The following is a 15,619-nucleotide window of genomic DNA, read 5'->3' on the forward strand; positions in this document are numbered from 1 at the left end:
TTATTTAAGGCTTCAAATTATAGTTCAGATGTTCAATGCACTGAGAAATTTTATGTCCCAGAAAACAATTTGAGATGACGAATCCTTATTGAATTCTTGATTTTATCCTTGAGTCCACGAAATCATTCAAAAGTCCACGAAAATGTATCGCTGAAAATAAATTCAGCCTTGAGTGTTGTGCTGCCAATGTGTTGTTGTGTACAGTGCTTGATTTCTCCAGAACATCTAGCAATAGTTGATATGTAGAATGGTATGCGAATTTTAGAGCTTATCAATTGTGTTCTCCTAGAAAGTTTTTCATTGCAACACGTCGTTCCATTGTTAGAAGTGACTTACAGGTTGTAGCTGCAACTCATATGAAATCATGTTTATCTAGTCATGAGTTGCTTGTATGTTTTTCCCTGCAATAAACAGACTTCTTCTGTCTCGGGCAAAAGGTCAATCGCTCACTGCCTATAAAAACCTGTTCCTTTCTATTTGATTCGTGATCGATTGACTCAGTTTTTTAAAGTAAACTTAAAGCAATACTCAAACTGTTTTCTCCTTTAGAGTCACCTTCCTTCAAATACATATTTCAAAGAATTTGTTGTTTTGTCTGTGTTTGTTGTCCACTAGAAAGATGTAGTGCCAGCGATTTGGAATTCTTATTATCGATGAATTTTCAATAAGGCTTTCTATGTTAAATACGCCTAGACGATTTGAAATTTTTTAGCAGGTACTTGTGATGGGCTATTTTGCTAAACTTATTTAAGGCTTCAAATTATAGTTCAGATGTTCAATGCACTGAGAAATTTTATGTCCCAGAAAACAATTTGAGATGACGAATCCTTATTGAATTCTTGATTTTATCCTTCAAAATTATTTTGCTTATTCTTCTGAATCACCAAAACTTCACCACGACAAAATCTAACAGCGACCAATATCTGACTTACTTTGTATCTGTTCAATCATCCTCCACTATTTTACAATTACAAGGAAACCATAAAGCCCTTTTATGATTAAAGTAAATTTTGTATTTACCGTAAATTGTTTGACCAATTCTACTCTTACAAACTGAGGAACACAAGAATTTGCACATTTTGCAGCTGATTTCTATCTGTAAACCTCTTTTGTCCTTAACATGAAATATTTGATAGAAGCTATTTTAAGACGCTGATTAAAAATGCTGCTTAAGTTACAATATCAAAAGCAACAGCAGCTGTTGAAATCTTCCGGTCAACTTTAAATGTTAGCGAAATCTTAAACCTGAAATTCTCTTTCTGCAGGTATGCCTTTTTAAAAAGCTGCAATTGAAGCTTCTCTCTATTGATCTATTGATATGCTTATTAATGAGTTGATATGTATGGCAAATATAAGTGTGTTTAATATGATATAATTTGTTCAATTTGAGCCATCACAGTTTACTCGATTTGAACAAGTGCAGGGAATGTCCTCATTCGGAGTCTCTCGACTTCTGCTCTCAGAACAGCCACCTCTTGCGCTTGATTCTTGGCCAGGTCTACGAGTTTCCTTCTCTGGACTATGTCCTTCATTCTAGAATGTTCTGAAGGTCCCTGGCTGCCAGCTCCTTCAAAAGGAAACACATTCATTGCAAACAAAAATAAAGAAACGATGAAACTGTTATATATAAGCACTTCGTACTAAAAACATAGCCGGCAGGTTGCTGGAAAATAGCCGCGATAGACGCTTGTGGCCTTCCATGGAATTGAAACAACTAAGGAAATAAGATAGACAGATTGACCACCAGTCCTTTAATGGACCATTAGACTTTTCGGGTTGGATTCGGACGGTCATTTTTATGAAACACATACGCTCTATAACGAAAAACCCTAATACAGCTTTTTCAAAATTAATATTCAAAATCAAAAACTCGCGACTCTAATACTCATGAATTAGGGTATATACGTTTGGCATCACTTAGATGCACACTATTGATCTTTAACTAGTAAATGTTCATAAAAATTTAAGTTCGTCAAGTGAGTTCAGAAGTCATTTTTCGATTAAGGTAAGTCACGCAATTGACATAAAAGAAGAACAAATGATGTCACACACAAATTTTAACTACAAAGCAATTGTAGTCACTGAAAATGAAAAAGTCAATGGTAGCAAGAATCATCGATGGAGACGACGAATTAAAACAAAAAACATAGCAGGACGAGTCCTGATGTTAAAAAATTCAAAACATTTCCATTGACTAACCAAGAACGAGACTTAAAACGGACTATGATTGAATTGGGAAAGCCATTTCCAGAAAAATCAGATGATAAAATTTTTTAAAAAAACTGAAGATCAATGTTAAAATGCCACATGTGAACAAAGAGCCACTAGCGAGAAAAAAAATGATTGAAACAAAAAACTAGGCCTAGAATGAACTATGAATAAATTGGGAAAACCATTAAGAAAAAAAATAAACAGAAAAACAGTGAAATTCAAAGCGAAATTGCCGCATGTGAACAAAAAAACACTAGCGAGAAAGCGAATTTTTATTCAAACACCGTTTTCTCACTCTGATTTAAAATAAGAGTGAAAAAGCAACCACAAAACCACTCGCTCTTTCGCTCCACTTCCAGTTTCAGCGTGACGAAAATCACTACTCCAATTTGACTTCAAAAATCATGAAAATGTGTGATTAGATCTTAAATAAAAAACATAGCCGGAAGAATTCCGAAACGGACTCGAAGAGTCGTCTTCGTAAACGAATAACCTTTCAAATCGACTGGTTACTACTAAAGTGGCTACTAAAAACAAAAAACATTCAGTCAAGAAATGAAAGATAGCCCACAAAACCAATTGAATTAAAAAAATTGCAATACTTCTATAAAGAAAACAAGCCATTTTTTGGTACGGAATTGAAAGCATCAAAGTACGCGAGCAGCAAAAATCAAGCCATTTTAGGTTCTCAAAAATTTATTTGGGGACTTCAAGAAATAGCCAAAAATTGTTACAAAAAATCATCAGTTTCCGTAAACTCTCAATCGAGACACTATCTTACCATAAAAAATGGAATCAATTGATGACTAAATAAACGCAGAAATTCATATGTTATTAGACATATTTGCAGAAAATGAGTGTTGATCAAACATGGTAACTTAAAGCTAGCAAAGCTTAGTACCATATTATATTAAACAAAATCAATTAAAACAAAAAATAATTTTACAAATTCAAAAGAAAAAGACAAAAATTTGCAGTTCAAATTGATAATTTTCAAATTAATAAAGGCAGGACGAATAAGAAAAGAATGTTAGGAGAATGTTGGAAGGAAAAATGCTGGGTTGTGGAGAAAACATACACTGTGAAAAAGAATTAAAAAAACTAATATGCAATTTCTGAAAAATCAAAAAACTAAATCAGAAACTCTAATTAAACACCAAAATGAAGAAACATAGAAGAAAAAAACAATGATTTATTTTTATTAAGCAATCGAGGTCTAAGAACCTTGCACAGCCATCTTCCTGTCTCCGTACGAAGTAAAAACAGCTCAAATGCGAAACAGTAAAACATTTTGAAAAAAAAAGATGTTCAAAATATCGTAAAAATTTTCATTGAGTTTTAAAAGGCCATCGCCGAAAACAATTCAATTAACAACGAAACGAAACCAAAAACACAGATGGTGCAACAAAAAAAATTTATGGTAAGTAAACTCAAAGTACAAGAAAACTGCCAAAATCTGATTAGTACGTGTACAATTTAATAAAAACAAAAACACCTTACGTCAGAAAGAGGCATCCAATTCAGGAACTATCACAAAGACGTTAACACTTTTACTAACTTTGTAAAAAAATTCCTCTCAACGATTCAAAAAGGAAAAGATAATGAATAAAAAAGCCAAAATTGACAAAAAATGAGAAGTATGGGCCAATTTTGCACTTGAAACGCATTATTAAGCTCTCAAAAACATTGTGATATCGATTTCGATTGCTTTCAAATCCATGCGGCATCGACCACAGTTTACTTCGACACAAAACCAAGTTACAATTAAAAAAATTGGGTCAAATTGACGAAAACACGGCTAAAAACTGTCATCTATATGCGCCAATATCTCAAAAACTTTTTTCAAAGTTAAAAAGTCATTCACTGAATGGAGCGCATGAACAAAAAATTTCTCTCACTAAGAAAGAGTTAGTGCACACGGTAATTTTACTCACTTTCACGATTAGGTTAAAACGCCGCCTGAACAAAAAGTACTTCTGGTTAAAAAAAAACGTAAGAAAACCAATACTCCTCTTGGAGTCGTAAAGACAACGCCCCAATACAATTAAAATTCTTTGAATTGTAAAAAAACCACGATGTCCCCAAAAAACGCCGCTATCGCTTCGCAGCTATTAACAAACTTGTAGCGTTGTGAGCAAAAATACTTGTTGTTAACAAATTTTCGATTTAACGTTATAACGGTGTGATAAATTCTCAGGTAGTTAGTTCATCACATGGCAAACTAAAAGCCACAGTGCTGAAAATGACAGATATATTTCTCAATACTAGCAGAAAATTTCATAATTTACAGACGTGCGTGACTTTTGTATCCGTCAATATCACACTACGAGTAGAAGTTAACTGTTCACCAATAGTTGATCGGAAAAATCACAGCGGCTTGTAAACTAAGTACATTAGAACACTGCTTTTCGACATTCGATATCAACGAGCTCATTTAAAATAAGAGTGAAAAAGCCACCACAAAACCACTCGCTCTTTCGCTCCACTTCCAGTTTCAGCGTGACGAAAATCACTACTCCAATTTGACTTCAAAAATCATGAAAATGTGTGATTAGATCTTAAATAAAAAACATAGCCAGAAGAATTCCGAAACGGACTCGAAGAGTCGTCTTCGTAAACGAATAACCTTTCAAATCAACTGGTTACTACTAAAGTGGCTACTAAAAACAAAAAACATTCAGTCAAGAAATGAAAGATAGCCCACAAAACCAATTGAGTTAAAAAAATTGCAATACTTCTATAAAGAAAACAAGCCATTTTTTGGTACGGAATTGAAAGCATCAAAGTACGCGAGCAGCAAAAATCAAGCCATTTTAGGTTCTCAAAAATTTATTTGGGGACTTCAAGAAATAGCCAAAAATTGTTACAAAAAATCATCAGTTTCCGTAAACTCTCAATCGAGACACTATCTTACCATAAAAAATGGAATCAATTGATGACTAAATAAACGCAGAAATTCATATGTTATTAGACACATTTGCAGAAAATGAGTGTTGATCAAACATGGTAACTTAAAGCTAGCAAAGCTTAGTACCATATTATATTAAACAAAATCAATTAAAACAAAAAATAATTTTACAAATTCAAAAGAAAAAGACAAAAATTTGCAGTTCAAATTGATAATTTTCAAATTAATAAAGGCAGGACGAATAAAAAAAAGAATGTTAGGAGAATGTTGGAAGGAAAAATGCTGGGTTGTGGAGAAAACATACACTGTGAAAAAGAATTAAAAAAACTAATATGCAATTTCTGAAAAATCAAAAAACTAAATCAGAAACTCTAATTAAACACCAAAATGAAGAAACATAGAAGAAAAAAACAATGATTTATTTTTATTAAGCAATCGAGGTCTAAGAACCTTGCACAGCCATCTTCCTGTCTCCGTACGAAGTAAAAACAGCTCAAATGCGAAACAGTAAAACATTTTGAAAAAAAAAGATGTTCAAAATATCGTAGCACCAAAAAAAAATTTATGGTAAGTAAACTCAAAGTACAAGAAAACTGCCAAAATCTGATTAGTACGTGTACAATTTAATAAAAACAAAAACACCTTACGTCAGAAAGAGGCATCCAATTCAGGAACTATCACAAAGACGTTAACACTTTTACTAACTTTGTAAAAAAATTCCTCTCAACGATTCAAAAATGAAAAGATAATGAATAAAAAAGCCAAAATTGACAAAAAAAAATGAGAAGTATGGGCCAATTTTGCACTTGAAACGCATTATTAAGCTCTCAAAAACATTGTGATATCGATTTCGATTGCTTTCAAATCCATGCGGCATCGACCAGAATTTACTTCGACACAAAACCAAGTTACAATTAAAAAAATTGGGTCAAATTGACGAAAACACGGCTAAAAACTGTCATCTATATGCGCCAATATCTCAAAAACTTTTTTCAAAGTTAAAAAGTCATTCACTGAATGGAGCGCATGAACAAAAAACTTCTCTCACTAAGAAAGAGTTAGTGCACACGGTAATTTTACTCACTTTCACGATTAGGTTAAAACGCCGCCTGAACAAAAAGTACTTCTGGTTAAAAAAAAACGTAAGAAAACCAATACTCCTCTTGGAGTCGTAAAGACAACGCCCCAATACAATTAAAATTCTTTGAATTGTAAAAAAACCACGATGTCCCCAAAAATAGCCGCTATCGCTTCGCAGCTATTAACAAACTTGTAGCGTTGTGAGCAAAAATACTTGTTGTTAACAAATTTTCGATTTAACGTTATAACGGTGTGATAAATTCTCAGGTAGTTAGTTCATCACATGGCAAACTAAAAGCCGCAGTGCTGAAAATGACAGATATATTTCTCAATACTAGCAGAAAATTTCATAATTTACAGACGTGCGTGACTTTTGTATCCGTCAATATCACACTACGAGTAGAAGTTAACTGTTCACCAATAGTTGATCGGAAAAATCACAGCGGCTTGTAAACTAAGTACATTAGAACACTGCTTTTCGACATTCGATATCAACGAGCTCATTTATCAGGTTATCGATATTATCAAAGGACAGTTGACGTAATTAACAGCGAGAGCGAGATTAAGTAGTGCTTTCTCGCTGTCGAAACGAAACATCGACAATAAACGGGTGCGATCGGGGTTAAATTAAACAAAGGTTTCGGCGTTTTGATTTGATTATCCATATTTTTGCCAGACTGACTTCAGTAACAAAATAGATTAATTCATTTTTTCACTAAATATATATTAATAGTGCGCGTAGTGGTATTTAACTGATGCAGGAGTAGATATATTTCTGGATAGTTAAGAGTGTGTACCTGTGGACAGCTGAATGAGTTCCCTCTCTGCCACAGTCACTGTCATCTCCATTATCTCATCGTCCAATTTACCATTCTGTTTCTCCTTGTCCTTCACCTACAGCAACAATTTAATATTACACAATACAAATTTAATGAGTAGGATCGGTGATGCCTATTGTACGTAAAGTTCCAACCCACTCAATTTGAAATCCTGTGGACAAAATGCTCCTCTGTGAAGCACACATGCTGTAAAAAATCAATGACCGAAAAACAATAATTAAAATAACTAAAAGTAACTGAAATAATTTTCAAAATGAAATTCAATAACAAATTCAATATTGAAAAAAAACGGATACACATCCAACCACCCCGGACATTTGAAAGAATTTTTCTTGCAAAAATCGCAAATAAATTGTCTAAGTTGGTCTTGAGATTCTGTATCCTTAGAATACTCGCATGCTCCAGTTTAACCAAACAGATATTCCACATACCAGTTCTTGCAAGATAAATATTCGTACTACTTCATAATAATAATAATAAATTGTTTTCGGAACAGACAAACAAAAAAATGTATATATTTTTACACTTTTTGTATACACACATACTGAACCGAGAGAACACCAAAAGGCAGTGTTGCCTCGTCATGTGGTGCCTCATGAAGCAGAAAATTTAGCGTCTTGATTTATTTCAATCATTTGGTTCAGAAAAACGTAAAGAGGAAAAAAAACTCAGTAGAAACATTCTATCAAATCAGCACTGCCTAATATAAAGTTATCACGGAACCGATGAGCAAAATCTTTACAACCTATTATAAACAGTTTTGCTATTTCTTCAATGAAACGAGGTTGAAATTTTAGTTTTTTAGCAACAGTTTTCTGGCTCTTGTTGAAATGATCTTACTGTTAATTGGTCCTTCATACAAAAATTTTAAGTGTTTTGCGCATATTCTCTGTATTTTAATTTTGTTTAAATCGTTCATTCTCAAAAAAGCATTTTTTGTACTGCACTCATTTAACTCCCTTATTTTTTAAATAACTAATTTCAATAGCTCATATAAATGTAACTCTTCTATGTTAAATTTTTGCTGCAATTCTGAAGTTTTCAATTGACTCAAACTTACGTTTCCCATATATAATTCCACTAGATGTTTGATTTTGTTATTAAGTTTCTTGATGTCATTCTTTGCAGCTGTACCATAGATTAAAACTCCATACTGTAAGATTGGTTGCACATAAGTTCTGTAAGCAAAAATTAGTTGATTTTTGTGTAAGACAGTTCTCAGCTTATAGAATGTAGCACAAAAACATTCATTTTATGAATCAAAAACTGAATGTGATCTTTATAATTTAGTTTCTCGTCAATCAAGATTCCAAGATACCTCACCAATTTTTTGTTTTCAATGTGATTTCTCTCAATTGATAATGATTGTTTTTGTGTCCACCATTTTTTGAAAACTGAATTAAAAAAGTTTTATCGATCTTCAAAGTTAACTTATTTCTGTCCAAACAATCGATTGTTTGTTTCATGCCTAAGACAAGCTGACTAAGATCTGATTGACTGAGTTGTATCAAAGCTCTGTCATCGGCGTAAAGGGTCATTGTTAGGTTCACTGTAGCCTACGTAAGATCGTTTAAATACAAGATAAACAGTAATGGTCCCAAAATTGAGCCTTGAGGTACACCCATTCTTAAAGGTAAAAATGAGGATTCAGCATCGCAACGTATTTTTTGTTCTCTGTTTGTTAGATAGCTTTTTAGTAAGGTATTGATAGGTCCACGGAATCCCATTCTCCACAACTTTTATACGAGAATTAAATGATCTACTGTATCAAATGCTTTTTTTAAGTCCAGAAAGGTTGCATGTGTTGAAGTTGCTGGTTTGTTCAAATTGTATCTGATTGAGTCTACAACTGATATCAAGGCATCTATGGTGCCTAGTTGTGATCGCAAACCAAATTGATTGTTGTGCAGTTGATTTGTATGTTTGAGAAATTTGGTCATTCTTATGTAGATAATCTTTTCGAAGCTTCCTGCTACTTTAGTACGTTTCATTGACTGACTCTTTATGCGAGTTAGTACGATTCGTTCAAAACACGTGCTCAGTTGTCGGGGTCAATTCTCCATAGCAAAATCTCAATTTAAAGCAACCCCACTTCTTCAAACACTAAAATTTCACTCAATGTTTTTCAAGGCACTTGCAACAACTTGAACCTCTGAGGTGGTAGAAATTGCTTAAATAATTTTTGCTTTTTAATAAAAAAAGTGTTTATGCCTCCAAATGTAATACGCAATTGTTAAAATCTTCAAAGAATTACAAAGGCCAATCTTCAGAACGGCCAACTATGTAATTCACAAAGCTAGCCGCCACCCTGCCAGAAATAAGCCGGAAAAAAGCTGGATCCGCAAGCAAAAGTGACCACTAAGACGATAAATAAAATTACTCCTAAGCATAAAAAAGAAACTTTGATTTAGCGAGGTCAATCAAGTATGATCAAAAACCTTCATTAAACAATGGGCCCATAACATCTTGCCACGATCGTAAAAAATGACGTCACGCAAGCAGATTTAATTGTTGAAAAGAAGAATTAGGGACTGACTACGATAACTTGAAAAAAAGATGAGTTCAATAATAGCCACAGCAATTGCATTGCGGCTATTAAACCATCAATAAAAATGATTTCACACGAAAATGAACTTTGAGCGTAAAACGACGCAATATGATCTTTATTGGTGTTGGATGCCATTTACATCTACGATCAATTCTGATCCTAATGATTACCACAACTGGGATTCAGGTGAGCATTTCCTGACCCATCAATCTATTAAAAGGCAGAGGCACAAATTGAAAATTCTGCTCATAGAGGTGGACAAACAAAGAGCCTGCATATAATGATATAATGATGCAGTATGAGGTCCGAACTAAAAGGAATTCTAAAAGTGCACATCGGAAAAAAACGATATTCTAACAGCCGAATAAAGACAACGAACAACAAAAGTGCCAGAAACTGTCCAAATGTGTGGTAATTTCTTTGTCAATTTATGGAAAAAATTTACATAGTCAATAAGCAATACCTTCGGTACCAGTTAAAAATTAAGAATTACAGAAAAACAAAAGTTGAAAAAACGGACACACCTTGAATTTTATCGATGAACCGTTTTAACGAACTCCAAAAACAAGCTGAAGAGAAATGTATAGTTGTTTTTATAGAGGAAAATTAGAGTCAAAACGTGATTTTCTCAAACTAAATTGGAACCAAATTTAAAACAATTATCTTTTCAGACCCGATAACAAAACACCTTGAGATTGTACTAAAATCATAATTCGAAGGTTATTTAATACGTAATCACGAACAAAAGGGCCAGGAACGTATTTTTTGGACCACATTTAACACGTAAGGATAGAGCAAAACACATGTAATGGGTCCAAGTTCAGGCTCTTTAAGGTATTTTTCAAAGGAAAAATTTTAACTCGCGACACAACTGTTTCCACTAATTCTCTGTTTGGTCTCTGAGTCTACACCGACTTTACCGACTGTTCCATAGAACTTATAAAAATCGTAAATATGGAAAGACTGTTCCACTGAGAACAACGAAACTACGTTGCAAATTAACTTATAGTCAGGAAAATGGGATAAAAAAAGGCCCAAAAATCAATTGTATTTATCAGTGAGGCCCCTTTGAGGATAGCGTTGCCTGGTCATTGAGGACTTGACTAATAGGATTATTCCATGTAGCATGGAAGGGCGAACTAAGTAGACAATCAAAACGGTCTGCCGTAACCTTGAAGTACCCGACGCGCACTAGATTCTACGTTCCTTTTAAAACTGTGGCTACTGGTCTGGTAGGGTCGTGGAGTGAGAAACGTTGAGCTTCTTTCCATCATCAGAACATAGTAGTTCCTAGGGTTATAGATTTCTCTCTTTGTAAAACTTAGTTGTATTGGGAAATTGGTATACTTCCCAAATAAAGTGCTACCTATTTCATAAGCATAAAAAAGATACTTTGATTAATTGAGGTCAATCATGTATGATCAAAATCATTCATTATACGATGCGCCCATATATTCTTACCACGATCGTAAAAAATGACGTCACGGAACGGACACACCTTGAATTTTATCGATGAACCGTTTTAACGAACTCCAAAAACAAGCTGAAGAGAAATGTATAGTTGTTTTTATAGAGGAAAATTAGAGTCAAAACGTGATTTTCTCAAACTAAATTGGAACCAAATTTAAAACAATTATCTTTTCAGACCCGATAACAAAACACCTTTAGATTGTACTAAAATCATAATTCGAAGGTTATTTAATACGTAATCACGAACAAAAGGGCCAGGAACGTATTTTTTGGACCACATTTAACACATAAGGATAGAGAAAAACACATGTAATGGGTCCAAGTTCAGGCTCTTTAAGGTATTTTTCAAAGGAAAAATTTTAACTCGCGACACAACTGTTTCCACTAATTCTCTGTTTGGTCTCTGAGTCTACACCGACTTTACCGACTGTTCCATAGAACTTATAAAAATCGTAAATATGGAAAGACTGTTCCACTGAGAACAACAAAACTACGTTGCAAATTAACTTATAGTCAGGAAAATGGGATAAAAAAAGGCCCAAAAATCAATTGTATTTATCAGTGAGGCCCCTTTGAGGATAGCGTTGCCTGGTCATTGAGGACTTGACTAATAGGAGTATTCCATGTAGCATGGAAGGGCGAACTAAGTAGACAATCATAACGGTCTGCCGTAACCTTGAAGTACCCGACGCGCACTAGATTCTACGTTCCTTTTAAAACTGTGGCTACTGGTCTGGTAGGGTCGTGGAGTGAGAAACGTTGAGCTTCTTTCCATCATCAGAACATAGTAGTTCCTAGGGTTATAGATTTCTCTCTTTGTAAAACTTAGTTGTATTGGGAATTTGGTATACTTCCCAAATAAAGTGCTACCTATTTCATAAGCATAAAAAAGATACTTTGATTTAGTGAGGTCAATCATGTATGATCAAAATCATTCATTATACGATGCGCCCATATATTCTTACCAAGATCGTAAAAAATGACGTTACGGAAGCAGATTTAATTATTGAAAAGTAGAATTGGGGACTGACTAGGCTAACTTGAAAAAAGATGAGTTCAATAATAGCCCCAGCAATTGCATTGCGGCTATTAAACCATCAATAAAAATTATTTCACACGAAAATGAACTTTGAGCGTAAAACGACGCAATATGATCTTTATTGGTGTTGGATGCCATTTACATCTACGATCAATTCTGATCCTAATGATTACCACAACTGGGGTTCAGGTGAGCATTTCCTGAGCCATCAATCTATTAAAAGGCAGAGGCACAACTTGAAAATTCTGCTCATAGAGGTGGACAAACAAAGAGCCTGCATATAATGATATAATGATGCAGCATGAGGTCCGAACTAAAAGGAATTCTAAAAAAGCACATCGGAAAAAAACGATATTCTAACAGCCGAATAAAGACAACGAACAACAAAAGTGCCAGAAATTGTCCAAATGTGTGGTAATTTCTTTGTCAATTTATGGAAAAAATTTACATAGTCAATAAGCAATACCTTCGGTAGCAGTTAAAAATTAAGAATTACAGAAAAACAAAAGTTGAAAAAACGGACACACCTTGAATTTTATCGTTGAACCGTTTTAACGAACTCCAAAAACAAGCTGAAGAGAAATGTATAGTTGTTTTTATAGAGGAAAATTAGAGTCAAAATGTGATTTTCTCAAACTAAATTGGAAACAAATTTAAAACAATTATCTTTTCAGACCCGATAACAAAACACCTTGAGATTGTACTAAAATCATAATTAGAAGGTTATTTAATACGTAATCACGAACAAAAGGGCCAGGAACGTATTTTTTGGACCACATTTAACACGTAAGGATAGAGAAAAACACATGTAATGGGTCCAAGTTCAGGCTCTTTAAGGTATGTTTCAAAGGAAAAATTTTAACTCGCGACAACTGTTTCCACTAATTCTCTGTTTGGTCTCTGAGTCTACACCGACTTTACCGACTGTTCCATAGAACTTATAAAAATCGTAAATATGGAAAGACTGTTCCACTGAGAACAACGAAACTACGTTGCAAATTAACTTATAGTCAGGAAAATGGGATAAAAAAAGGCCCGAAAATCAATTGTATTTATCAGTGAGGCCCCTTTGAGGATAGCGTTGCCTGCTCATTGACGACTTGACTAATAGGATTATTCCATGTAGCATGGAAGGGCGAACTAAGTAGACAATCAAAACGGTCTGCCGTAACCTTGAAGTACCCGACGCGCACTAGATTCTACGTTCCTTTTAAAACTGTGGCTACTGGTCTGGTAGGGTCGTGGAGTGAAAAACGTTGAGCTTCTTTCCATCATCAGAACATAGTAGTTCCTAGGGTTATAGATTTCTCTCTTTGTAAAACTTAGTTGTATTGGGAATTTGGTATACTTCCCAAATAAAGTGCTACCTATTTCATAAGCATAAAAAAGATACTTTGATTTAGTGAGGTCAATCATGTATGATCAAAATCATTCATTATACGATGCGCCCATATATTCTTACCACGATCGTAAAAAATGACGTTACGGAAGCAGATTTAATTATTGAAAAGTAGAATTGGGGACTGACTAGGCTAACTTGAAAAAAGATGAGTTCAATAATAGCCCCAGCAATTGCATTGCGGCTATTAAACCATCAATAAAAATTATTTCACACGAAAATGAACTTTGAGCGTAAAACGACGCAATATGATCTTTATTTTGTGTTGGATGCCATTTACATCTACGATCAATTCTTATCCTAATGATTACCACAACTGGGGTTCAGGTGAGCATTTCCTGACCCATCAATCTATTAAAATGCAGAGGTACAAATTGAAAATTCTGCTCATAGAGGTGGACAAACAAAGAGCCCGCATATAATGATATAAGGATGCAGTATGAGGTCCGATTTAAAAGGAATTCTAAAAGTGCACATCGGGAAAAAAATGATATTCTAACAGCCAAATAAAGACAACGAACACCAAAAGTGCCAGAAATTGTCCAAATGTGTGGTAATTTCTTTGTCAATTTATGGAAAAAATTTACATAGTCAATAAGCAATACCTTCGGTAGCAGTTAAAAATTAAGAATTACAGAAAAACAAAAGTTGAAAAAAAAAATGGACACACCTTGAATTTTATCGATGAACTGTTTTAACGAATGAACTCCAAAAACAAGCTGAAGAGAAGTGTATAGTTGTTTTTATAGAGGAAAATTAGAGTCAAAACGTGATTTTCTCAAAGTAAATTGGAACCAAATTTAAAACAATTATCTTTTCAGACCCGATAACGAAACACTTTGAGATTGTACTAAAATCATAATTCGAAGGTTATTTAATACGTAATCATGAACAAAAGGGCCAGGAACGTATTTTTTGGACCACATTTAACACGTAAGGATAGAGAAAAACACATGTAATGGGTCCAAGTTCAGGCTCTTTAAGGTATTTTTCAAAGGAAAAATTTTAACTCGCGACACAACTGTTTCCTCTAATTCTCTGTTTGGTCTCTGAGTCTACACCGACTTTATCGACTGTTCCTTAGAACTTAGAAAAATCGTAAATATGGAAAGACTGTTCCACTGAGAACAACGAAACTACGTTGCAAATTAACTTATAGTCAGGAAAATGGGATAAAAAAAGGCCCGAAAATCAATTGTATTTATCAGTGAGGCCCCTTTGAGGATAGCGTTGCCTGCTCATTGACGACTTGACTAATAGGATTATTCCATGTAGCATGGAAGGGCGAACTAAGTAGACAATCAAAACGGTCTGCCGTAACCTTGAAGTACCCGACGCGCACTAGATTCTACGTTCCTTTTAAAACTGTGGCTACTGGTCTGGTAGGGTCGTGGAGTGAAAAACGTTGAGCTTCTTTCCATCATCAGAACATAGTAGTTCCTAGGGTTATAGATTTCTCTCTTTGTAAAACTTAGTTGTATTGGGAATTTGGTATACTTCCCAAATAAAGTGCTACCTATTTCATAAGCATAAAAAAGATACTTTGATTTAGTGAGGTCAATCATGTATGATCAAAATCATTCATTATACGATGCGCCCATATATTCTTACCAAGATCGTAAAAAATGACGTTACGGAAGCAGATTTAATTATTGAAAAGTAGAATTGGGGACTGACTAGGCTAACTTGAAAAAAGATGAGTTCAATAATAGCCCCAGCAATTGCATTGCGGCTATTAAACCATCAATAAAAATTATTTCACACGAAAATGAACTTTGAGCGTAAAACGACGCAATATGATCTTTATTTTGCGTTGGATGCCATTTACATCTACGATCAATTCTTATCCTAATGATTACCACAACTGGGGTTCAGGTGAGCATTTCCTGACCCATCAATCTATTAAAATGCAGAGGTACAAATTGAAAATTCTGCTCATAGAGGTGGACAAACAAAGAGCCCGCATATAATGATATAAGGATGCAGTATGAGGTCCGATTTAAAAGGAATTCTAAAAGTGCACATCGGGAAAAAAATGATATTCTAACAGCCAAATAAAGACAACGAACACCAAAAGTGCCAGAAATTGTCCAAATGTGTGGTAATTTCTTTGTCAATTTATGGA

At 34.2% G+C, this 15,619-nt stretch overlaps 1 protein-coding gene across 2 annotated transcripts in view; it reads right to left on the reverse strand.

Annotated features, from left to right (window-relative positions):
- Window positions 1-1,284: 1,284 nt before the first annotated feature.
- LOC142339426 (cilia- and flagella-associated protein 43-like) overlaps window positions 1,285-15,619 on the reverse strand; it is a 135,450-nt gene continuing 121,115 nt past the window's right edge. For both annotated transcript variants that reach the window (XM_075389452.1, XM_075389451.1), the window contains 2 exons: window positions 6,997-7,093; window positions 1,285-1,567 (listed from right to left, as the gene is read on the reverse strand). In XM_075389452.1, coding sequence (XP_075245567.1) covers window positions 1,401-1,567; window positions 6,997-7,093 — 264 coding nt within the window. In that variant the 3' untranslated portion in view covers window positions 1,285-1,400. The remainder of the gene's footprint in view (window positions 1,568-6,996; window positions 7,094-15,619) is intronic.

Source organism: Convolutriloba macropyga, chromosome 5 (genome assembly GCF_964194025.1).
Source record: "Convolutriloba macropyga chromosome 5, txConMacr16.3, whole genome shotgun sequence".
NCBI lineage: Eukaryota > Metazoa > Xenacoelomorpha > Acoela > Convolutidae > Convolutriloba > Convolutriloba macropyga.